Source organism: Mugil cephalus, chromosome 14, assembly GCF_022458985.1.
Source record: "Mugil cephalus isolate CIBA_MC_2020 chromosome 14, CIBA_Mcephalus_1.1, whole genome shotgun sequence".
NCBI lineage: Eukaryota > Metazoa > Chordata > Actinopteri > Mugiliformes > Mugilidae > Mugil > Mugil cephalus.
In genome coordinates this window covers 7,385,167-7,410,321 of record NC_061783.1, presented here as the reverse complement: position 1 = coordinate 7,410,321, position 25,155 = coordinate 7,385,167, and the positions used below count along the sequence as shown (strand labels likewise).

The 25,155-nt window shown below is 43.9% G+C and overlaps 2 protein-coding genes and 1 long non-coding RNA gene across 3 annotated transcripts in view; 1 reads left to right on the top strand and 2 right to left on the bottom strand.

Moving 5' to 3' along the window:
• Positions 1-18,937, top strand: part of dlgap3 (discs, large (Drosophila) homolog-associated protein 3) — a 117,465-nt gene extending 98,528 nt beyond the window's left edge. Inside the window, exons 4-13 of the mRNA XM_047605915.1 lie at positions 2,823-3,031; positions 5,318-5,420; positions 5,512-5,728; positions 6,846-7,384; positions 8,546-8,640; positions 9,560-9,779; positions 11,435-11,729; positions 11,816-11,907; positions 12,112-12,258; positions 12,907-18,937. Of these exons, the coding sequence (XP_047461871.1) occupies positions 2,823-3,031; positions 5,318-5,420; positions 5,512-5,728; positions 6,846-7,384; positions 8,546-8,640; positions 9,560-9,779; positions 11,435-11,729; positions 11,816-11,907; positions 12,112-12,258; positions 12,907-13,212 (2,223 nt within the window). The 3' untranslated portion in view covers positions 13,213-18,937. The remainder of the gene's footprint in view (positions 1-2,822; positions 3,032-5,317; positions 5,421-5,511; positions 5,729-6,845; positions 7,385-8,545; positions 8,641-9,559; positions 9,780-11,434; positions 11,730-11,815; positions 11,908-12,111; positions 12,259-12,906) is intronic.
• LOC125020532 lies at positions 7,246-10,757 on the bottom strand. The gene is made up of 3 exons (XR_007114216.1): positions 10,434-10,757; positions 8,512-8,609; positions 7,246-7,376 (listed from the first exon to the last, which is right to left on the bottom strand). It is a non-coding gene; the product is annotated as an uncharacterized LOC125020532 (long non-coding RNA).
• Positions 18,938-20,484: 1,547 nt separating the features above from the next.
• On the bottom strand, positions 20,485-24,688 carry LOC125020530 (tissue alpha-L-fucosidase-like). The gene is made up of 8 exons (XM_047605918.1): positions 24,086-24,688; positions 23,851-23,985; positions 22,751-22,888; positions 22,533-22,638; positions 22,221-22,421; positions 21,667-21,857; positions 21,468-21,567; positions 20,485-21,063 (listed from the first exon to the last, which is right to left on the bottom strand). Exons 1-8 carry the CDS (start codon positions 24,424-24,426, stop codon positions 20,929-20,931), a joined length of 1,347 nt encoding a protein of 448 aa, XP_047461874.1. The 5' UTR covers positions 24,427-24,688; the 3' UTR covers positions 20,485-20,928.
• Positions 24,689-25,155: the final 467 nt, after the last annotated feature.

The window sequence follows — 25,155 nt, the reverse complement described above, 5'->3', positions numbered from 1 at the left end:
ACTGGAAATCTGCTGTCTTTAAAAAGCAGTAAAAGAATGCTGCAAGCAAACGTTCCCTCCTCAGTCACACTCCAATCCCCCCTACTTTACTTGTAGCATCTCTACAGCATGTGCATGCTCATTCTGACAAGTCCACTCTGTAGTCGTTCAAGTTTGCTGCAACATATCAGGAGGGGACAAACAGCAACCAAGCCTATGTGAGTTTTCACAAGTCTGAATTGGAGCGGTCAGAGGCAAGAGGACCCTTACAAGGGTTTCTCCTTTGGTGACAAAGCCAATCACTATGTGCGGCATCAGAGCCCGGCGCGCTCCTCTCCCTACGTCTCACCCTTCCGCCTGGCCTGTATGTGATAGATAAGGAATGATAAAAAAAAAAAAAAGGAGGGGGGGAATAATCGAGAATATGGAGCGAGAGTGAAATCTAGACAGAAGCGGCGAGGGCGAGAGAGACAAAGACAGAGGGAGAGAAGAGCCAGGGAGAAGGAAGTGGTAATAGCAAAGCAAGCTCAGGGATAGAAAAGAGATAAAGGAGAAGATGGTAGCCGAGGGGTAACGGGAAAAGGGGAGAGAAGGTGCCGGTTGAAGGAAATGAGAGATGGTGGAGGGCCAGGGGACCGGGGAGATTAGGCTGAATCATCTTTTAAGTGATGACCTTAAAAACACACACTCAGCTGGATGGCCAAACCCCGGGGCCTTGACGATGTGTGTGTCAATGCGTGTAGGTGTTTTCATTTGGTCACATGCTGGTATGAGAGCGCATGGCGAAAAAACGAAAGATCCTTCAACACAAGCAGCTGCGTTACTTACTGTAGGACAGTGTCAAGCTTTCATTACACTGGAAAAGAAGTGAGATCAGATGAACGCACGCACATCAAACCGAATGAGGGTGCACAAAACTAGGATTACGTGCACAAGGTCACTTGCTATGATTCTAATTAAAGCTGGATTTGTCATTACACGAAAGGGATCGCTCACGGTTAGAGCACCCACGTAAAGTCATCGCTCGACTCTGCATCCGTCATCAGCTTTAAAGAGCTTTTGTAAGGCATTCTGTTCAAAGTGGACCCAAAGGCAGGACACACCGTCAAAGAGGCAGGAGGTGCAAACAATAGTGAATTTAATTAAACTTACCGGCGTCGAGAAGGAAGGGGGGCGGCCTCGTTAACCCAGGTGAAGTCCAAATAAGCAGAAAAGAAGAAAATCCAACGGAGGAAAACACAGACCAGAGGAGTCCAAAAATATACAAAAGAATCAAAAAAGTGAATGAATAAGGACGCCCGGGAAATTAACAGGGACGCTGAATACACAGGAGGGTATGAAGCAGCTGACAAAAGACTTGACTTTAGGGAGGCTAAGAGCTGATGTGAAAACAAGACACAGGTGAGGCTAATGAGTGAGAAGCACACAGTCAACGGAGCAGGAAAACCGAGACAGGAAGTAGAGACATCACGGTCCAAGATAAAACTGGAAAAGACAATGTGTGTTCAAAACCCAAAACCATGACATCACCTCCTGAAGAGCCCAATGCTTACATTACATTCTACATTAAAAAACTCCTTATTACGTTCTCAATTCTACGTTTTTAATCCACAAAGTTAGCGATTAGCTGGGAGAAATGGTCAAACAGCTAGCAAGATATGAATCGAGATGCTTTCTGTAACTTGACTTACATTAATCAGATGGCCAGAAACAAAGATGTTGGTTGCATCCTCTTGTAGGACTAATAGTGCTCCAAATTTTATGTTTTAAAGTTACCTTGGTCCCTGCGACCATAGTGAAGATAAGCTAGTAGAAGATGAGATGACATGAGTCACCTTGGTAGCCCCCTAGTGGACAAAAAAATCGGAAGGAGCTTTAAAGAGGAGAACTGTCATTTGTTTTTTAAATTCACAGGTAAATAAAGTATAAAATCTGACAGTAAACCAGTTCAATAATATACCAGAAAAACTCTTAATTTTTTAACAGATTTACTTTTTCACTATGCATTGTCCTATTTAGTTTCGTACTTGACGGTCTCCAGCGGGTTTTCATATTTTGTTTTCCCATCAGAAAGTCATTTGTCTCTCTGTCAGTCTGCCTGTCTGTCTTCTTTCCTGCGTTTCATTTTCATTTGTCATGTCACCGTGTCTGCCTCTATGTGCGTGTGCGTGTGCCGCCTACATTCTGTCCGCTGTCCGCTCTGGGTCTTTGTTTATTTTGCTCTCCGTCTGCCGGCTTCCAGCTTACGTTGTTTCTCCTTCTCTGCGTCAGTGTTTCTCCAGCTGTCAGAGTTTCTCTCTCTCTGTAAGTCCCTTGGTCTCTTTCTCTCTTTCTCTGACGACATCTCTCATGTATGCGTATATGTGCATGTGTGTGTGCGTGCGTGTGTGTGTGTGCGTGCATGAGCATGACTGAGATATCTGATGTGTGCTGCGTGCACGTGAGCCAGGGCCGTTGGTTGGAATCATCCCTTTCCTTCTGTTTGAGGTGTGAAATATTTTTCGAATGTGAAACATATTTCTGTTGTGACAAGTTTTTGGAGTTTAATAACAGATATTGGGAAGAACCTGCCAACACTGCAGTGAAAGCATCTTCAATATCTCAACACTGATTAATTCACAATGTGATTCCTTAACATTTGCTGTAGAAGCGGAATGCATACTTACTTTTAACACATTTTAACCCATTCTATACCACTACTAAATGTTTGACGATGGGTCTGGTCCTCATGGTTGTTACATTAATACTCACACTACATGTTGTATTTTCACATCCAAAACTTGGTAATTTTGAGACCTGCATTTGACTATGAGTATATTTGGATGAATGTGAATGTGCCTCAGGTCCCTTCAGAAGACTGGGGAGGTGGGTATGGTGGCGGAGCTGACAGCGGTGGGGAGATCCCGTGCCGCCGAATGCGGAGCGGCAGCTACATCAAGGCCATGGGTGACGACGACAGCGCCGACTCAGACACAAGCCCCAAAGCCTCGCCGAAGTCCACGCTGATCGCTCAGAGGGATGCCTTCAGACGGTCTATCAGCATGGATCAAAGGTCAAATGCCAAAAAATTCTGTGTCTATATTCATGAAATAGAAAATCCTTGACCTACTATGCTCTGATGTAAATAAACAAGATGGACAGGGATGAGATAAGCTTTGCTAGTTTTACCCTAGGCAATGACCATTAATGTTTCTGTTTCTGTTAAAAAAAAAAAAAGTGCTGGTTGCTCCGAGAATAAGTTGGACCATCATTTTCATTATGCTAATTTAATGTTTACACACATTAATTTTCTATCCCATTATTTTTGGTTTCAATCTGAAGTACTGCTGCGCCACTCTGGTAGCCAAGAGAGCTAAGTGCCCTGCAACCTAGAAAATATATGGCAAATAGGCAAAACATAAGCTACATCAATCTGACTATGCATATACTCACAACCAATTATGGAAACGAAATGCAAATGTTTAAAACACCGGCAAATACAGACGCGCAAAGCAAGAAGCAAACAACGGTGGAATGTTGCTGAAAGCTTTATGACCTTGAGAGTTATGGAATTGCTGACATTGGCTTCTCATTGGTGGAGTGGAAATGTTTTTTTTTCTTATTTTAACATGCCTATTATTATAGCATATAATCCTGCTAATTCAATTCCTCTCTAGATGTTAAAAGTTTAAAAAAAGTTTTAAAAAAAAAGACAACTTAGTTATGACGACAGTGCAGAGTGTACGCAGACTCTAGCACCGTTAGTAGCGTGTTTCCACTTTAGTACTTCCGGCTGCTTCTCCATTTTTGCAGTTTTGATAGTTGACAGATTTGAATCAATACAGATGGAACAGGTAGAGGAAAAGTTAACTGAGGAGGTTCGACGGCACAAACGCCTGTATAACTTGTCATTCGTATATATATGGCAAAAGCTTCAGTCGTCATTGTTGAAAGTGAAGCAGGAAGCAGAAACAAAAATTAACCCATCTGCCAAAAAAGACACAGTGACAATTTGGGTGGCGTGGGTAGCAAGCCAGAATGCACGAGTATAAATGGCTCTCAGGCTGCATACTTAAGTTTGGCTGCACCTGAAATGAGTCTCAAGTGCAAATTGTTTAACGCTTAAAGTGGCAATTTTGAACATTTCAGTCCAGGCTGATTTGTTAACACCTGTTAGTTTAGCTGTTATTCTAGTCCTGTGAGCAGCCATGATCAGATTTTAATGCTGCACACATTCTGTGAGCAGCAGGGAACCATGAAAAGAGCGAGTTGCTTTTACTGAGAAGATGGAGGCGTGAAGGGTGTCACCTTGCAGCTCTTCATCAAACAGCTCACTGCAGCTGCTCCTTCTTGTCCCATTACTTCCAGAAACCTTTCAAATGGATCTGCTGTATATATATATATATATATACACATATACATACATATATATATATATATATGAAGAAGGCATCATGGTGTTTTTCAGACACGTAGTGCCAGGTAAATGCTTTTAATTTGAAGCCGCAGCAGTGGAAAATGTTCACTTTGCATTAGCAGCGATCTCTGAATCCACCAGCTACCGTCTAATGACAGTTTAACATTCAGCATTCATACGCGGATATTTGTTTATAGAGAGGACATTAGCAGCAGCAGTTTTCCAGGAATGTGAGATGTGACACCCAGCTTGTTTTTAACGCAGGTGTGTAATTATAGGATCGGTCAATATTGTGTTAGCTCATTCGGTCAGATAGATACGTTTGGTAAAGGACAGATAAAGGGAATAATGCAGACATAGGCTAACATTTAGGGGAAATTACAAACACGTGCTGTGCAGAAGTGATGGAGTAAGACTGCCATCGCTCATTGAGACATGAAAATGTGAGCCTCAATGCTTTATTTTAAGATTTTAAGACCGTAACTTGTCATACTGAATTATCGCCCAGCCGTACTCTGAAGCAGAGATTTTATCACATCCGCCTGGTCCAATTGCCATCATTAAAAAAGAAATAGAGCAGATTTCATTTTATGAGCGAAAACCTTCACACGGGCAAGTTTCCGTGGAAACCCTGGAAGTTTCCACATTTAATCCCTGCACGACATGGCGAACAAAGGTTCAGAATGAATTCAAATAAAATGAACAAATCACAATTGGATGTTTTTCTTTTCCCCTCATCAGGCTTGGGGACTCGGCATCACACTCGTGTGACACAGAGCGTGACCCATCAGTCAAATGTTATGTTAGTTACAAAAAGTTGCTACGAAAATTAATTTTGGGCTTTTCACAGACAAAATACTGAATGTTGTTAGACTCAACTGTTGGTTTTGTAATTTTTGCTGCAGTTATCAGTAATGCTGTGTATGCATGTGTTAATTCCAGGTACTCGTGTAAGCAGTGCACAGATTCCTACCCCAACAGCCGAACCACACCCAAAACCCACACCCGCTCTCGGAGCTACACCCGCTCTTTGACCAGCTCGCAGGTACCAAATACCTAATAGTGTGCGCGCGCACGTATTTTGAAGGTGTGAAACCTAGACCTTAAACTGCCTCGCCCGCCCTCTCCTCCTCCAGCTGGGAGACACGTTGAACCGTCAGTTCGAGGCCGTGTGCGAGACCATGTTCGGGGAGGTGGAGTCCCAGGCCGTGGAGGCCCTGGATCTCCCCGGCGTGTTCCGGACTCGCAGCCACAGCTACGTTCGCGCCATCCAGGCCGGTTGCTCCCAGGACGACGACTGCCTCTCCGTCTTCTCCATGTCCGGCCCCCAGGGGAGCATCAAGAGTGGGGCCGGTGAGTCTCTCTCGTGGAGTGTGGTTGCCTTTTGTTTGGCGGGAGAACTGAGTGTTAGAAGGAGTTATTGTGCGGAAACCTATGCACATGCGTTCACAAGCGCTCACACAGCTTAACACAATGTGCGCATCCATTTTTAATATTTAGGTTTTTTTCCTTCCTCTCGCTCTCTAATGATCTCACGTTTTTACCCGGGCCTCTGTGTTGGCGTACATAGCTGCGTGTAATAGGCTAAGGTCGCGCCAACGCTATTGTGCATGCTCTTTGTTCTCTGTCATTTCTCTCTCGTCTTTTTCATCTCTCCCATCGCCCTCTCCTGCGTGATTGCAGGTTTCTCAGGCTCAGTAAAAGGCACAGAAACCCTTGTGACTCTGACAGCAGCCGAGTGTCTTCAGCCGCTTCTCTGTCTTTTATTCCTGGCGCTCAAACCTGATGTAGAGCAAACAGAGTAAATGTGCAATAATTTGTGATTACACGAGAACGGCTGCATGTATTTGCCTTTGTGTGTTTGTACAGCGTTTGTCCTCGGAGCACTGAAGTTTCTTAGCCTCCAGCAAATCCCCCGTGTGATATTTATTAAAGCCTCCGCGAAGTGTCATCTACAGCCACCACAAACACGAGCAGAGCACACGTCTGGTGGTTAGGTCCGCAGGTCGCATCTGTACATCTGTATATACGTTTGATGAGGCCGCGAAGGAGGAGGCAGCGACGGAATCTGCACGCCTCATTTTAATATTCCTCTCAGGAAATTGCTTTGTCATCGTAAGAAGCAGTTCTAAGGTTCGCGCAAGGGAAAAGGTTTTCTTTTGTCGGTGTTGCTTTGTTTGTTTTTTCCACCAGTTAGTTCCATCTCTCTGATATTAATACGGAAAAGAAGAACTTTCAAGTTGCATTTTGAATCTTTGTCACATTTTGCATTGACACCTTTTTTTTAATGTTGTTCTCTCTCCTTCTCCCTGTACTCCTCTTATGTTTTTCCCACTAACTTTCGCGTTCTCCATCCAGTCTGTCGCTTTTGTAAGTACGCACCTCCGCTGCTCCCTGTTGACGTATTTGGCTTTTAACCGCCCGCTTTGCCTCTTTCTTCCCTTCTCCCCCTGCTCTTCTGACTCTTCAGTCTTTCCTTATCGCAAAGGTGCTCCTCCCCCTCTCCCGCCTCGCATGTCAAAGTCTTCACTGTCAGTGCGGGCCCAGAGCAGCACAGAGTCCACCCAGGACGCCTACTTCCAGAGCAGCGGACAGCTGACCTCAGGCTCCGGCCCCGGGCGCGCCAAGCAGCACAGCAACTCCGTGGATCTGGGTAGCTCTGACGGACCCTCGGGTCGCTCATCCAGAGGAGGCTACTACACAGCCGGTGGCCCCGCGCGCTCCCGGCAGCACAGCAACTCCGCGGAGAGCCTGGATGGGGTGAGGGGTTCGAGGGAGCTGGTGCCCTACGGAGGGGGCCCGGGAGTCGGCGTGAGAGCGAAACACAGCAGCTCGGCCGACAGCCTGCTCGAGGGGCCGCCGAGGCCGGCCAGGGAGAGGGACGGCAGGGTCGGGGGCAGCCTGGGGAAGTCGGTCTCTTTGCCTCAGAACAGCATAGTCCTGAGTAAAGCGGGAGGGCAGGACGAAGGGCGCGGGGGCAGAAAGTGGAGGCCGTCCATAGCTGTGCAGGTGAGAGACGACGGTTAACTACTGCGTGTCACATTTGACTTGACTTGCCACCCAAATAATGTTAAAAATTGATCATTTTCAACGCGGATGGTTTGTGTTCTGATCAACATATAGTTTAGATCACGGGTCTTCAACATTTTTCAGGCCAAGGACCCCCACTCTGATGGACAGATTAAGTAGGGACCCCCTACCTACTTTATGTGTTCTATAAACTCGGCCTAGTTCTAATAATACACATCATTTTACTTTCAATATTAAGCTTTTCTGATAATACACAAAAACATACAGTATCATACCTGACATAAACATACCTATTTATACCATGCACTGTTAGCTTCTCTTCTCCTAATAATGCAGCGTGCGTCTGGATTCCATTTATCCTTCACTAAAATATGTTGGATTCATATTAGAGTTTGCAACCCCCCTGCGGTACCTCCACGGACCCCCTGTTGAAGACCTATGGTTTCGATAGACATCATACATCTTACCTGAGCTTAGAGTCTGTGTTTGGAGACTTCTTAAAATATGTCCTCCAGCCTCTACGCAAGTTTAGCTAGTTAGCTCCTGGCTTTAGATCCATATTTATCGTACAGACTTGAGAGTGGCGACAGTCTTTTATTATAAAACTACAAAGTTATACATTCTGGGAAATAATCTTATTCAACTTCTTGTGCAGTGTTTGATGAGAGAATTATTCTGGTGTATTAGTGCAAAACCAGCAGATCCTTGACCCCTAGGGGGTCTGTGGAGGTACTGCAGGGGTTTGCAAAATCTTTGGTTGATTAGATATTTTTTTATAGATTTTTTTTTATTATTTTTAAATTGAAATTTTAAATTTAATTTTTTTAAAATAGACATTAACATGAATCTAACATACTTTAGAAAAGGAGTCAGAAAACATTATCTTTCAGTAACTGCTTCACTCATTCAGCGATACAGGAGCTGTCGCAACAGTGCAACATTTCAAACAGAGCACTATATTATCAATCAAAACCTTCTGTACACAGTAGGACCCACCCCTGTCGCTGATGAGCCAATCAACAGTTACAATCATATTTCTCAAAATGTCCCAGTGTTCCTCTATATCCAGTTTGCGGGAAGAATGTGTTTTTCACCAAATACTGTACCTCTGCTCACTGACGTCTTCTTTTCCTGCTACAGGTGGACAGTTCAGAGACTCTGTCAGATTCCGATGTGGAGGGCAAAGCTCTGACAGAGGTCCACTCTATCGGAGTCCAAGTGGAGGACGACAAAAGGTAAATCAAGCGCGACCTCAAAGCAAACCAGTGAAAAAGTGCATATCTTTGAAACCTCCCCCCTGCTCGAGCTGTTTATTTTGCCTGGCATTTAATTTACTGTAATTATTGTGGCAAACTAAAGATGCCTCTTGTTTAATTTGCCTCCGAATACGTGGCTTCATCAAGAACTTTTGGTCTTTGCACGGTAATTTATGTTAATAATTTGGATTTATCATTTTAAAAGGCCTTCATCTCCTGGGCGCCCAACAGTGCAGCCAGCTACGGTTGATTTCTAGGCTAGATCCTATTATTTCATTTAACATTTCATCAGACATCACAGCTTGAAGTCAGTAACACTTTGTTCCGAGAATGTCTTGTTTTTCGCCATTAGTGAGTGTAACCACGACGACAGCGAATCATGCGCTCAACATGACTTTCACACGTGTCTCAGCCCTCTCCTAATTATATCCAGCATTGCTTACGGGTCAGATCTGCACGCACGCACGCACGCAAGCACCCGCAGCATCGCATACCGAGAGCAGTGTGTGATCATGCACCTGTTAACAATGTTCCCCACCTCCTGCAGTCGTCGAGGGTGGGAAAAAAAAAAAGGGGGCCGATCACAGAAATCTGAGTCACACCTCACACCTCATCAGACAGTGAGGGAGGATGAGGGGAGGTGGGGTTTAAAGTTGCAACAGAGTAAACACTCATCACTGAGTCCACTGACATGACATTTGCACACACTGATGCGTCATATGCCAGAGGATTGAGCAGGACTTACAACAGCCCAGTGAGTAGTAGTGACTGCAGCGACAGCACAGCCCGGCTCGAACGGCAACGCGCACTTGTTCGAGATAAATTCAGAAAGACTTGTGCGTGCTGCACTCCGTGTGAACGCGTTGCCGTGGGCCCACTGTAGCTCTCTGTCTCACAGGCGAGCTCGTTTCAAGCGCTCCAACAGCGTGACGGCGAGCGTGCAGGCCGACCTGGACCCCGAGGGCTTCCCAGGCCTCACCATCGCCGTGCCAACACAGGATAAGAGTCTCCAGTTCGGCTGCTCTTTCCAAAGGCACTCCTCGGAGCCTGAGTCTGCGAGCCAGTACACAGAGTGCCACCGCACCGTGCACACACAGGGACAGTGGGCCTACAGAGAGGTAAGGTCTGCAACAATCACATCACATTGGTATTTATATATTTTGGAAATCGTCCTGGTAGAAGAAAGAGCTTTATCGAGTAAGAGAAGTATGGATGGATACAGCTAAACGCAATTGTTCCCAAAAAACTGTCTTATGTAAACCAACGAAAAGCAAATCAGTGCATGAATATTCATTCAGCGGTTAACCGCAGTTAATCAGGTTTTGAAAGCTATGTTTGGGGATCCCTTCAAAACAAATTACAGCTTCAATCTTGTATTACAGCTTTATTATGAATGTCTGGAGAAATATCATTTAATCAGATGAAACAACACAATGCCATTTTAGATTAAAAGACCACAAATGGCCTATTTGATTATGGGTTCCTAGCAAAATGAGTCCTTTGTACCAATAAATAAAAGAAAGACATAATGAAACAACACTGTCAAACGCACATTCGGTGTTCTCTGCCAGGTTGGATGTTTCTTTATCTTCTTTATTGATTGTTGTGATATGCCAGTATTATTACCTGTATTTAATAAGGGTTAAAGGGCAGAGAACGAGATTCAAAGAGACGTTTTATTGTGTCCAATGCAATTCCGAATTGAATAATTTCTTCTTTGTAAATCAAAACTGCTGCAAGGTATAATCAAGGTACAATCATTACTCATTTACCTTCAACGCTACATGCTAGCCGCTCAGCTCGCTTGTTGCAGTGGTGACCCATCAGGAGTTGGCTGAGTTTACTAGCTTTCGGTCGCTTCTCACCGGCCTTTAAAAGCACAATTATTGCTTATTGGTTACAGCTGTCAAGTGTTGAAGCAGTTTAACGATGAGAAACCTTTGGCCTCGTGCTCCTCTATGAGATCCAAACAAGACGATAACCTGCTTGATAACGTAACGTTCAGTAACGCTGCTAGTGGTCAAAAACAGATACAGTTGATGGTTTTCAGCCCAAATGTTTAGTACTATGACATCTCAGAATGTCTATATCATCAAAACAACAACAAAAACAAAAAAAAAAACACTTGAGTATGTCATGTAGTCCACTGTTGGTAGCTTTTTTCACTAATGTTACAAGTAGTGCACATTCAGTGCACTCATCGGTGCACTCCTGCATGTTGGGAATGCACTTTGGATTTGTTTCAACATTAAATAATGTTATTTGGACAACTACTGGCAAATAGTGATTTGGAAAAAACTAAATAAATAAATAAATAAAAATTATCCCACCACAAATTTAGCTCATTCTATCTTAACTCCCAAATTGAAATTCAAAACCGTCCAAATGGGCATTCTGGCAGCACAGTCTTGCTAATTAAAAAATGTGCAAATAGGTGGAGTGTGAGTGGAGTTAAAGTAGGTGGGCAGAGAGCTAGCAAAATAAGACATATTTCACCTTCAGCTCTCATCTGCTGGTAGCACGACTACTGCTATGCTACACAGATGCACAGTGCATGACCAGGCCAGTTCTTGGTTTAACACTTGGTTTAATTTGCACATTAATTGTATTCCTGCAAGCAAACGTGGAAGTAAAAGGCCCACCCCTTTCATTTACTAAGAGAACGGTTGCAGTGAACAGAAGGCTTGCGGTGAACATATGTTCGCAAGATCAGTACTATTATGGGCCGGCCAAATTCCATGAGCCCAAACAGTTTTGTCTTATGCAAACCTAGGACTTTATACAGAGCGGCTACACGAGTGAAGCTTGCCAAGCAGACCCACGGCCCCACCAGCACCCACACTTGCCTCCACGTTCTCACTCTCCCCTGCCCATTACCTCCGAGCGAGCCTGGGCCGGGACCCCCTCGCTGGAGGGGCCCCGGAGCCTGCCCGACTCAGGCCGAGCTTCGCCCTGCATGCGAGACGGGGAGTTCTTCCTGCGCCTGCTTCAGACGGAGGTGGAGAGGATGGAGAGCTGGTGCCAGAACATGGAACGAGAGGCAGAGGAGAACGAACTTCCAGAGGAGGGTGAGTACGTACGGCGGACCCGAGACGAAGACTGAGAATGTCTGCTTGACATTAGACGCCTCTCATGTGCCGCTTTTCCCTCCTAGTTCTCGAGCTGATTCGAAACGCAGTTGGCAGCGCCCAGATGCTCATGTCTCAGAAAGTCCAGCAGTTCTTCCGCCTCTGCCAACAAAGTGTGGTGAGTATTTGCGACTGCATGCGAAATCATGACAGCGCGCATTAAGCACGGTGCGCGGTTTCCCCCGGGATCCACCGCCGCCACAGGCTACAGGGTTTGCCCGGCTGCAAACACTCTTCTGGAGAAAGTGGCTCTACGTAATTAATCTCTCCTCCGCAAATCCTTGAATCTCTCACCCGTCGCGTGTTCGTGTCTCCCACGCAGGACCCGTCCGCCTACCCCCAGCCCACGTCTCAGGACCTGGCGGCCTTCTGGGAGCTGCTCCAGCTCAACATTGAGGACGTCAGGGTCAAGTTTCAGGACCTCCAGAGGATCAAGGACTCTGGTTGGAGGCTCCCTCCTGAAAAGAAGGTGAGAGGCCTGGGGGTCCGAACAACCATGGTTTCCCTTCAGCGCTCCCCCAGAGCTAAGATGGCAGTGTGCAGACGAGTAGCGCAGATGGTTGTGCCCTCAAAGTCTTTGCAGGCTGTGAAAATACAGAGCAGCAAGAGGAACTGAGCTGAGCTTCCCACAAAACTGTCAAGTCTTAAGGTGCTAGATTTTTTTTTTTTTTTTTGGAAATTTATCGCAGGGGATCAAGGAAAAGAATAAACTTGCCTGTTATATTTTTTTTCGATAAAGTTAGCCTACGCAACCACTACATTGTTCTTGATAACAAACTAACAACTGTCTCTCTTTTCCTTTTCTTTTCCTTTGTTTATCTGTGTTTGCCTTCTCTTCTCCCATTTCAATTGTTTACATAATGCAAATGCATGCTGTCATTGTTTCTGCTTTTTTTTTTTTTTTTTGGTTTATTGTTTCGGCCCATTGTTCTTCCTCACATGAACTTCCTTTTTGTCTTTTGGTTTCCTCATTCTCTTTCCTCCTGCGTGTGCATGGAATCTCTTTTACACGACCATACAAACCCCATTATTTCCACCCCCCCGCCCCATCACCAAACACGAACCATCCACCGCTGGGTCTCGCCCCGCGTCTGCGGCTCGCCGTTGGCGAAACCAGGAGGACAAGAAGCTTCCTCCCCCGTTACCAAAGAAGCCAGCAGGTGGGGTGAGTGGCAGCCTCCGTGCCGATAGCGTTGGGGACATGGGTGCAGGAGGTGGGTCGGGCGGCCTGATCGTGCCCCGCGTTGGGGGGCACACCCTGCCCATCAGGGAGAAGTCCCTGGACCTCGGGGACCGCCAGAGGACAGAGGCGAGGAGGCGGCTGCTGCAGACCAAGCGTACTGCCTCCTTCAGGCAGAACTCGGCCACAGAGAGCGCCGACAGCATCGAGATCTACATCCCCGAAGCCCAGACTCGACTCTGAACACAAGGTGTTTCCCTCCCGCCGCCTCACCCCCTCACCCCACCCACCGCGCCCCTCATTACCGCGACACGGACACCAGTCTCAGTCTTTTTCTGAGCCCAGTTTTGGATCTTCTTGCTGTTTATGTGCTACTCCCCTCAGCACCTCCACCCACTTCAGTTACCACACTTGTTAAACAAGCAATGACAGCCATTTTAGTGTCTTGAAATCTGGACGTTTTACAGACACAGAGGCCTAGACCTGAACTGGTAGCTAGTAGATAAGTCTCCGAATTCCTTTTTTTTTTTTTTTTTAATTATTATTTTAGCTGACAACTAACGGGAAAATTCCACTTTTGTAAAAGTAGTCAGCAGAGGTTCACGCAGTAGTAGCATGCCTGTGCGTGTCCACCCAGCACATCTTCACCACTGAAAATCAAGGGCTTAACTGGCACTAGACCTCTGACAGAATATCCCTGATGCCATTTTCAGGAAAAATCGGCTCCGTTTTTTATCCTAGGGGCTTCTGAATGATGACCATCAAGTCTCTCCACTGGCGCTCCCAGTACGGATGAATAAACACATTCGAATTTCTCAGCATTAGTCCTAATGCCCTTAAAGTCCAACGGTTGACAAAACCCCAAAGACCATCCCGTGAGGATCATCGGCCAACTGCAGCTGGCACCCCTCACCCAGGTGCCATCTGCCCACACGGGCGCCCAGTCGGAAGAATATGGAACGTTTTTTTTGTTTGTTTTTTTTTACGTCTTTCTTTCATTCCCCACGTCCCAAGTATCCGTCGACTCCCCTCAGCATTCAGCAGTGAGGCTGTCTGAATGTGCAAGTGCTATTTGTACATAGAGTGCACACTCGTGTTTGCCAAAAGGAGCTTTAGCAGTGTAGCATCACAGCCTTGACAGCTAGAGAGCATCATAGACAACGACGACGACGACAATAACAAAAAAAAAACAATAAAAATAAAAAAATAGAGCCGTTTGCTTCTTATATAGTCTTTCTGAAGTTTCAAGTGTTCAGGGTGGGGTTTCTGGGTCTTTTTATGGGAATATATTTTGGTGGCTTTTCAGGACTTTACTGAGGACACCCCCCCTCCCTCCCCTTTTCACTGTGAGACTACAGCACCACCAAGTGGTCAAATGAGGACCCAAACTAACAAAAGGGGTCTGTAGAGAGTTCTTTCCACTCAGTCAGGAATTAACAGGCACCCCGATGAAACAGCCATGAAGGAAAATCAATTTCTTTAGTACTATGATTCAATTAATTACCTTGACAGCAGCGCGTTCTCTCTTCTCCCGAACGTGGATTTTATTTATTTTTTTCTTAATAAAAAGAGGCGGTGGATCGCAATCTAAAAGAGGGAGAGCTGTCCGAGAGTCTCCAGTAGAATCCACTCACCTGACTTGAAGTACAGTCCTCTCAAGTTTCACGCGGCGCCGGTGGAAGAGGAGATCGTGTCGAGGGAACAGCAGCTCTGTCCCAAAACCCTTCCAAAGAAAAGAGGAGAGCATCATTTTGTGAAATACAGGAGAGAAGCAACTTGAAACAGTTTAGTTATTAGATACTGAGATTAGATGCGACACTTGATTCGAATGGAATAACGTACGTTTGTTGCTCTTTTTCCTTTCCTTGAAATCATGCTATACAAAGTGTAGCGTGATTTTATTGTGAAAAGGGTCCTCAAATTCACGCCAGAGTCGATATTTCTAATTTACGTATTTTGTATGGATATTGTGTAAAAGTGTGCGTGTGTGTGAATGCACTGGAATTACTGAACATGAAGGCCTGTGTGTAGTAAGGGACGTGAGACGAAGCCCAGTGAATACTAGAGAAAAGTCCAAATCTGTCCGTTTTGAAGAACGATATTAAGAATCTTTTAGCATGACCTCTTTTCTTGCTTTTGTTATATTTGGATGGAATGCGTTGGCAAAATGGGATATTTTAATGGGAGATGTATATTTTATAATATAATCTACATTTCTAGATGAGTAGAAATTATTCAGTACAGTCTATGTACAAAAAAAAAGCATATATCAAATGTGAAATACTGCAGTATTATTGCGATAGATTATAGCATTGTGTGGTACTACAGCTGTGTGGCATATCCAGACTCAAGTACACGTGAAAAAGAATTTCAAAACCATTCTTATTATCTTCAGTTCGTGAGTCAGGTTTACAGGGTATAACTGGCAAGAGTGTTGATTGCCAAGTATGATCCTCCTTAGGCCTACTATATATATCTGTGGTTCTAACAAACATATACTGCTGTACTCCCTCCCTGTATCTCCTCTTTAGAACCAACTACATGTGCCTAACCAGCTATATGTGGAGGTTTCCTTTGAACACAGTTTACAGTATATATATCTATATATATATATATATATATAGAAAGATATGTAAATAGAAAAGTATGAAAGCAGCAGAGAATATTGTTAACGAAAACGTTTTTATCGTACTTGACATGGCATCCTTTATCTCCCTCACTTTCACTCGCAATACACACATAATACTGGAATATTTTGTTGATGTTAATACTGCATGTTTTATGACTGCCTCCTTTGAAACAATTAGCAGGATCTCCTCATTTTTGATCGAGAAAAGGAATTTTGTAGCCTTCAAGCCTTTTTCTTTTCTTCTCTTTTTTTTTTTTTGTTGTGGTCGAGAAACAAAACGATTTTACAACCGAGGAGATTAGATCCTCGGAGGACCACGGTACCAACGTCCTTGTGAACGGGAACCGATGGTGTGATTTGACTATCGGCGGGTCAATTTGACAACGCCTTGGCGTCGTTACGAGCTGCCCCGGTGATGAACGGAAAGGGGCGGGCGTCGCGTTTGCTTTCGCCTGCAGCGGCGTGGGCTGCAGCCTCTCATCCCGTCGTCCTTCCTTCCTCTGCTACCCTCAAAGTTGACAGCATCTAAGTGGTTTTTGACACAGCCCTTATCAAACAAAGCACAAAGACCTGCTTTAATACTGTTACTCCACTGTGAAGGACTCTTGACTCCGCCCTCACAATCCTCAAATCTCCTACATGTGGCGGGATGGCAAGGTCTTTCCCATTACGAGTTGGCCTTGAGGGACACCAGGAATCACAGAGGCTTTGTTGGATATTTATCCACAGTAGCAACTACAACTACTTCTTCTTCAACTGTTGCTGACTTTCTCCTCTGTACTTTCTATCATTGCGTTGACGTGTTAGCCAGCCACCTTGCCTTGAAACAGGTCCAGTGCAAACACACTTTCGGTGGTTGTGATTCCCATGTTTTTGTTAAATATTGTACCTATCCATTGTCCTATATCTGCACAGTAAAAACACAGGGGCCCCAGCGCCCGGGTGTGTAGTTGTACAAACGTGATCTGACAACACAACGGACAGACTACTATACGGACACTTTCACCTCCTCCTATAAGTGCAAATACCCCACAAAGGACAGCCAGACGGACAAGTCAACTCAGAGTACCTCAGTTTCTAACGGCAGTGTGTCCAGCCCTGACCCAGGCCTCTGTCCTCAGGGGATTCTCTAACGCCACACAACCGACAGACCCTGAAAACCCAGGGCCAGATCAGCCCTGCAGGAATGCTGTTCAGTCTGTTCAGCTTCTCCGAAAGAGGGGGGAATCACTTGTTGTTTGAGCCCTTTTAGCCATCTTCCAAGACTGGAACGGAGCACGGTAACATTAACATGCAGGAGGTGGGGAAAGCTCAACTGTAGCCGATATGTACTGTATGCGTGCATCTGCAATGAACTGCAAGCGGAGGGGACGAAGTAGCAGCAGATTTGAGTTTTAATTTGACATTTCTGAGAGGCAGAGCTGCTCTGGAGAACACATTAGAATCATTAAACCTCAGTGGGAGAAGATAAGGAAGTAGCTTTTCCAGTTGAGGCTAAAAGAGCATTTTGTCTTCATTACTCCTGGCAGTATCCACGAAACAAAGGCGGGTGGACATGCCGGGTTTGAAGAACTAGTTTTGCCACAGAGTAGCTCCTTAAGTTCTGAATGACTGGTGGGGAGTTGTGGTCCCCAAGGGGGGGCGCCAGAGATCACAGCTTTGTCACACAGATCACATCAAACTTGTCTGATCTGAGCTCGCCATCAGTTTTCAGCTGTTTCACAAGTCACCAGGTTTTAACCAGTATTGCATGTGTCTCCCTACATGTATAGTATGCAGCGCTTTAAGTATCTCTGGCACCATGCCAGATCTCTGGCGTGTGGTGATTGATCACGATTAATCGCGATAAAAAAAATAAATTAAAAAAAAAACATTCAGAAAAAAATTCAGCATTCCCCACAAGTTGGGAAAAATATGCTCTGAGTTGTTAAACTCAGAAATTACTGCTTCCAAAATGAAAGAAATAGCAGCTGCACATATGCTAATGTTTAGTGTGACAGTCAGGTGACAATGTACCAAACTTATTTTTTCGCCTCTGAGTCCTGAATTGTGAACGTATTGGAAGTCTGAAATTTTCGAGTTGGAATATTAAATTTCGAGTTTTCCATGAAGGCATCATCTAAGCTGGTGTGTTTTACTCAAAGTCACGTGTCGGAAAGATGGAGAGTAAATTTAAGAAGCTAGGAATATCTGTGTCCTTACTGAAAATAAACAACTTAAAAAATAGTAAAAATAATAATAATAATAATTTTTAGTTAGAATATGATCTACAGTTGTTTTTGTGTAAATTGAAACTGAATTAAATGGTTAAATTGCTAATCGAATTCCTAAAATTTAATTAGCTTAAAACTCATTTCACTACTAAGGTAATGAAACCCCAACTCCTCACCAGTCATCTAGAACTGAAGAAGCTACACACCCTTGTTTCCGCGTCGGTTTTTGGATATCATGACCTGGATGACCTGTGGCAGCTTCACAGACGCAGGTTTCCAGTAATATGTAAAAAGTATCCATTGTCAAAACAATCAGTCATGAGACTTTCAGTGCTTTTGACTAATGGGCAACAGCGGGGACAGCATGGGCAGTATCTGGGTGAATGCTAAACCTTTGGAGCACATCTCATAAAGCATCTAAATGCCGTATTTCCACAGTTTGAGGTATGGCTTGGCTCATTTAACAGTATCATCTCTTTGCCGCCTCTTCTTTTTTAGTGTAATTACAAGCAATTCGACAATTAAGGCCAAATATTAATTTAAAATTTCGCACTATATGGGGGAGATCCATTTAATGGAAATCCATTAATGCACTTGAACGCATCGAACGCCGCATGATTTAATAATAGCGAACATTTGCTACAAACAATCATTTACACTGACTTGACCAAACTCCTTTCGAATGCTTTTGTTGATTCTCCACTGAGGTTTTTCCCCTCCTCCCCACTCCCTCCAGAGCAGCTCGGCAACCCAAGCAGATGTTTAACTGAAACTCCAATGTGCCTTTAGCACTGAGGTGTAATTCTGTTCGTGCGTGTATGTGCGTGTATATTAACGCTGTCATGTTGCTTTGCAGTACACACACACATACGCACACACGCATAATAACCATGTGGATCAGAGGCAACTGAGCAATTACTGTGTAATTAACAAAAAAAAAAAAAAAGAATTGAAACCCTGCCACCGTCACGTTTACAAAAATGTAAATACCTGTTACCAACGGACATTTCTCTTCTCAATATTGCATATATTGTTATTACAATATGATTATTATTAGTATGATTAATTATTGCCATCACTTTCATTATTATAAATGGTGTTGTCAGTTATAGCTATGGGTAACCATTGACTGGCGAGTCTTGTGTACAATAATGAAAATGTTTAGCTTATACTGAGAAGTTCAATAAATCGCTGCTACTAAGGAGATGGCGCAGAGGAAGAGCAAAGTGACAATAACTCTGGGAAGACTTTTTTTTTCTTTTCTCTGGGATCAGCGATGGATGCTCCAGTGAGGAGTGAGAGATCACCAAAAGAGTAAACAGACGGAGTGAATGGGAGATCCAGTTGTAAGACCTTGTTTCTCCATGTGCTTTTATTCCACCCTGAACTCTTAGTGCCGCAAGAGGAGGAAAACTACGTGGACATCAAACCCATACAGACGCTCCACTCTCTGTATTCTACTTTATAATGTAGCAAAAACAAACTAGGCCCTCCCTCTGTACTCTCTCCCATCTTCCCTCTTTCATCTCTCACATTGATTTTTAATTGAGACGGGTTTAGCTTTTCTGTCTTTAAGCTTTATTCTTGAGTTCACTCGTTTTCTACACGTCTGATTCAGTGCCAAGACAGCATACTGTACATATGAACACTAAACACTTTCGTTTGTTCACTTCTAAAACGATCTGACTGGACCATATAGCAATAGAAATGCCACAAGGTACAAACGTTCATAACGCCACCACTGGACACGCGCGACGCACGAGAACACGGGGTGATCTGGGAGAGTCTGAATACATAATAACGCTGGACACCGGCGACGGACGACGCTGCACAGTGTGAATCATGATTTTTGTTTGCCGTGTTGTGTTTCTCATTTTGTACATACAAAATGTATTTATTGATATGTTCCATGGATCTAGATGTGTCAGCAGGAGCACGTCTGATATATAGCCCAGAGAGATGGCACACTGTGACGTGGTTTACCCCAACACAGAATGTAACACTGTCAACGTTGTCAAAACATTTTCTAATGGCTAATATTATTACTATTAATATGATTATTATAAAGCTATTTTAGCGAGTTAAACGACGGGGTGCTGCGTCTGATTTGTCTTTCTTGCGTGTTGATTCTTTCGACTCCACTGAATGTTTTGAGCACTGACGACTAAATCCTTGCAAGTCAGCTTCTGAACTCAAGTATTTCTCTCCATTATATCAAACAGTCACGATTACGTAAGAATCAATATTAAAGAGAATTAAAAAAAAAAAAAAATGTATGTTGTTCTGATGAAAACCTATCAGTGACCTGGCCCAAAGTAATACATCATATCACCCCTTTCAAACCAGCAGGAAAATAAGTAATAAAGCTTTAAAGGCAAAGTTTAAAACATTTTCATATAAATGCTCCCCTCTTGTGGTATTCACAACCTTGGGAAGTGTAATTTGTCATTAAGTAGGATATACACAAAAACTGTTAGTACTACACACATCCACATACACATGTGGGGTTTTAGAGCGATAACTGTCTGACGTTACCATGGCAGCAGGAAATAAGTTCTTGAAGTGATGGGACTTGAAGGAGGCTTGATGTCCAATTTGACAAAATAACTTCTTGACCTTTTGTGCTTGAAACCTGCTCCCATTTGACGCAAAAAGAGATGAACTGAAAAACCATACAAATCAAGTATGTTTTTATTGGGACATTTCAAAATGGAAGTAAAAAAAAATAAAAATTAAAGTGCTTTGTATGTACATGTTGATTTTCAAAACAAACCACTCAAACACTCATCGTCTGCGAAACACGATGACACAGTGGACAAACTGTCAGGAGTGCTTCTGGAGCCCAGCGGCTCGTTCCACTTTTCATTCACGACCGTGCAATCATTAAAAAGAGAGCAGAATTAAAAAGCAGTGACCCATTAAACCTTTGGTCCTCCGGGCAACAAAAGCCTCATTGAAGAGTAGTGTTCCATTCTTTTACAAACACCATCCCTTTATGCAAGAGTTGCTCCTTCAGTCACAGCTCATAAGCATCCACATTATCCTTTAAACATATTAAAAATCGGAGTTTACCTAATTCAAAATCATCATCTGTGTAGAACTTGAAACGTCCAAAGATCACTGGACACCATCCAGTTTGAGTGTCCATGCCAGACCAGGAGTATAAGGCAGCTCGGGCAGGACGATATTAAGGCCAACATTGCCTTTGACTGGGGACCAAGGTAAGGCATTAGGAACCCCCAACAAGGTCACCTGGAGAAGACACGAAGATCAAAATATAGTTTCTCATATTTCACATGTGACGTATCATTATTAAAAAGACACTGCATAGGATATGGCTTTTAGAATTGTCAGATTACTCACATTATATAACCGTGTCTATTGCTTCACAAATTACCCAAGTGATTAATGACAATTAAGATCAAGTTTCCCTCTGATCTTGGGCCTTTTGTCTGCGGTCTCCAAGAATCGTTGGCAAGCGTAAAATTAAGGCTTAAATTAAGTTTTAGACCGACATACGGGCCCCACTGTTTAACTTTGCCTAAGCATGTTTGTGTATTTTGCTAGGTTAGATCTATTTTTAGAGCATGGCTCTACTGTTCTGAGTTAACGCAATCTGTAAAGACAATAGCACAGCCTCATTTCAGCCCCTTTACCTTCGTGGTTGAAGATGTTTTGGGTTCCAACAGCTGCAGTGAAGGCTTCAGGGGTTTGTCTATTATGATGGCATAGACAGTGCTCCCTTTAGATGTATACCTAGAACAATGGAGATGATAACGGCATTAACAGTATAATAAATTGCAAAATCAACAAACATGAACATGGCAAATACTTATTTTGCACCCTCCTTCTTACCAGACTGGCACAGTTGTGTTTTCTGTCTGCACCCTCCAGGGTTTGGAGGCATAGATGGCCTCCCCGTTGATGCCTAGCCAGGCTCCAACACCCCTGAGCCTCTCCTCAAAAACAGCAGGGATCATTCCATCGGGTGTAGGACCCACGTTCAGAAGATAATTACCCCCAAGAGCCACAGTGCGGACCAGATCCTGTCACAAAGCAACAGCAGGCCCAAGATGAAACAGGAAATATTAACATTACATTTATCATACAGACCAGATTAGTAAAATCTAACTGGCCCAACATAAACCCAACTTAAAGATTGGTCTGACACAATCAAGGAGTAACGTGGGAGATCATACGAATCAACAAACTGACAAAAAGTACACTTCCTAGATTGATCTGAAAGAGGAAGTGGGACAAGAAAATGTAAAATAATCACTTTCTGGATGTTTTTTTTAGTCAAAAGGCTACATTTAAAGAACTGTCTCCATCAGAGTGAAAGAAATGTAATATATATATATGTGTGGCAGCTATAAACAAAAAGTAGAAAATAATCTCAGCGTGCTCACCCCAATGATGGAGGACATGTTCATAAGTTCATTAATCTTCATGTTCCGACGGTAGCCCCAGGAAAAAGTGTCCACAGATGTGCATTTCTCCCACTTGTGCTTGGGCAGCTGGCCTGGAGTGTACTTGTCTTCGCAGTTGTAGTAGCCACCGTGTTTGCAGGCACAGCCCTGTCCCCATCGGTCATTGGTCACAACCGTATCCTAAAACAGGGGGAGATGTGGTAAGTACATGCAACTGTGTAGAAACAGTTTTGAGTCTTGTTTAGAACAGTAGTATATGTCTTGTCGTTTCCTTGTCATAAGGACATTTACTTTAACAGGGCTGTCATTGTAGAGCCAGGCCAGAAACTCGGTTGAGTTCCAGTAGGTGTCAGGTGCTTCCCAGTCCCCATCAGACCAGATCACCTCAGGTCGGTACCTGCGAGGCAAAAGGAACGACATGGTTCAGACGTATTGCTATCATGCTGTGGAGCTCAGAGAGACGAATGCACAAAGCAAAAAGCAAATAAGTAGATTTAAGCAGCACATACCTCACAACCATATTATAAAGCTCTGGGAGCAGCTTATGCATCACAAAATCCTGGGATTTGAATTCATTCTTCTTGTCATTCAGATAGAGAGGGTGAAACCACTCATAAAGGGAGTTGTAGAGTCCATAGTGCAACGACCTAAATGAGAAAAACATATGTAACAGAAAACCAGGTCACATGAGGACAGAGCTGGTGTGTCACTGAAAGAGTTAGCAGCCCTCACCAATCCAATTTGCCAGTTTGGATTAGGGCTGTATCAGTGCTATCAGTGCCATTGGATCACTGTATTCCCCAATCTAGAGGCAGTGGATTAGTGTTAAATTTGGGAACACATTTCAATTCTGTGCATGTAAGATAGGAAGCATCACCCAATTGGACACCATGCCCTCCTCAGTCAAACTGGTGACACACAAAGCTGCAGCAGATGAAGTCAGAGACATATGAAGCTCGTCCGAGAACAAACTTCAGCAGCACAAGGAAATATGCTAGTGAAACTGTGTAAAGATGTGTCATTTTAATCTTCAGTCTCTTGGCACTAATTCAATCATGCATCAGCTGACAGGTCATTTGATGAATGTTTTTCCCTTCAACAATCAGCATGCATTCAGGTATTTACAGAATTCAAGTCAGCGTTGCTTAAAAACATTGAATGTAGTCATTGACCAGGGTTACACTACAGTAAGTTAGTCGACTCTTAAACCAGATATATGTGCGATCTAGAACACAACAACAATATTACTGTGCTCCCTTAAGCTGCAAGGATCAGTAATTGGTGGTAAAAAATCAATGAATTTGTGACAACGAGCTTACTTACAATAACCCCTGTGGCTTCTAGTTTGTTATTTTCAAGCTGGAAGAATAAATTTGAAGTTCTACAAAAAGGGAACAGTAAGTTACCACTTCCCAATGGGTTGTAATGAGAAGTGTGGCTTTAAAAATGAACTGGAGAGACAAAAAGCTGCAGGAGGATATGAGATTCTGACTTGTCTGACAGGAAATAGAATAGAATGGAATGTCTTTATTTTCATTGAGCATGTATAATGTACACGCACTCAATTGGTGGAGAGAAAAAAAACAGTAGTCTATAATTCAGGACCCACCTGTTGCGCACTGCGTCTCCCAGGTCTCCCACTAGGTCTCTATGAGGACCAGTATCCACAGAATTCCAGTTCCAGGAGTTTGGAGAGTGCCAGTTAGTAAATCCTTCGTGGTGTTTTGCAGTGAGGACGACATATCTGAAAGTGAAACCAATTCAATACGAGTAAAGCAGCATATAAACTGTACGTCAACCAGCGTTAAAATACGTTCTTAAAGCTAAAGAGAAATATAACTCACTTTGCTCCAGAGGCTTTAAAAATGTCCGCCCAGTCCTCCGGGTTGAAGAACTGAGCGTGAAAACGAGGGGCGAAATCCGGATAGCTGAACTTGGGTGGGTAGTTCTTGGCCATGTAGTCCACGCACTTCTTGTCCGGAGGCTGCTGCCCCTGCCAGTGCCACCAGAACCACTCGCTCCCAAAGCCCGGGACGGAAAACACCCCCCAGTGGATGAAAATGCCCACCTTGGCTTCGTCGTACCATGAGGGCAGCGGCCTGGCGTCCAGGCTGGTCCAGTCCGCGGTGTAGCGAGCCTCCGTTTGGGAAACGAACGCGACGGCCAGGAGGAAAAGGACGAGCATCGTTACAGTAGATCAGCCTATCTGCCAACTCCTGAATGTGTGCAGACCACTTGGCGCAGTCTGCAGCCTCCTAACAAGTCCACGGTTAACTGTTAACAGGCTGCAACAAAGTGAAATTACACCTGACAGGTATTTATGAGACTTAATGTTTAGTTGCGTCCCTTCAGGTGAATTGTGTTTCTAATCATATGACTGTTTTCATTTATTGTTCCGTCTATATCGCGTGACTTCACCGTGACTTCTTCTACAATTTTTGGCCGGTTTGACGCCAATAGGCGCATTACTGCCCTCTGCAGGATAGCGTTAGTTACAACGTCCGCGTTTCAGATTTCACTCACTCATCAGCCACAATACTGAAACCACTGAAAGGAAAAGTTAATAACCTTGCAAGATTCACACAGAAGCAGAAGTATTGTATTGTCTGTAAGTCACTTTAAACTACTGGTTCTCAGCCAGTCGCTAAGATTTAAAGCATAGGTCTTCAACAGGGGTCCGTGACCCCTGGAGGGTCCGCAAAGTAATTTTCCCCCACAAATTTAAATTTCCTTAAATACACATTAACATGAATGTATACATATTTTAGTGGAGGGATAAGGAATGGCTTATTACTGAATGCAAAATGATAGTCAAAATAATAATGTGTATTTCTAAATAGCACTAGGCCAAATTTAATACAGAGCACATATAATAGGTAGGTGGTCCCCACTTAATCGCTCCATCAGTTTGGGG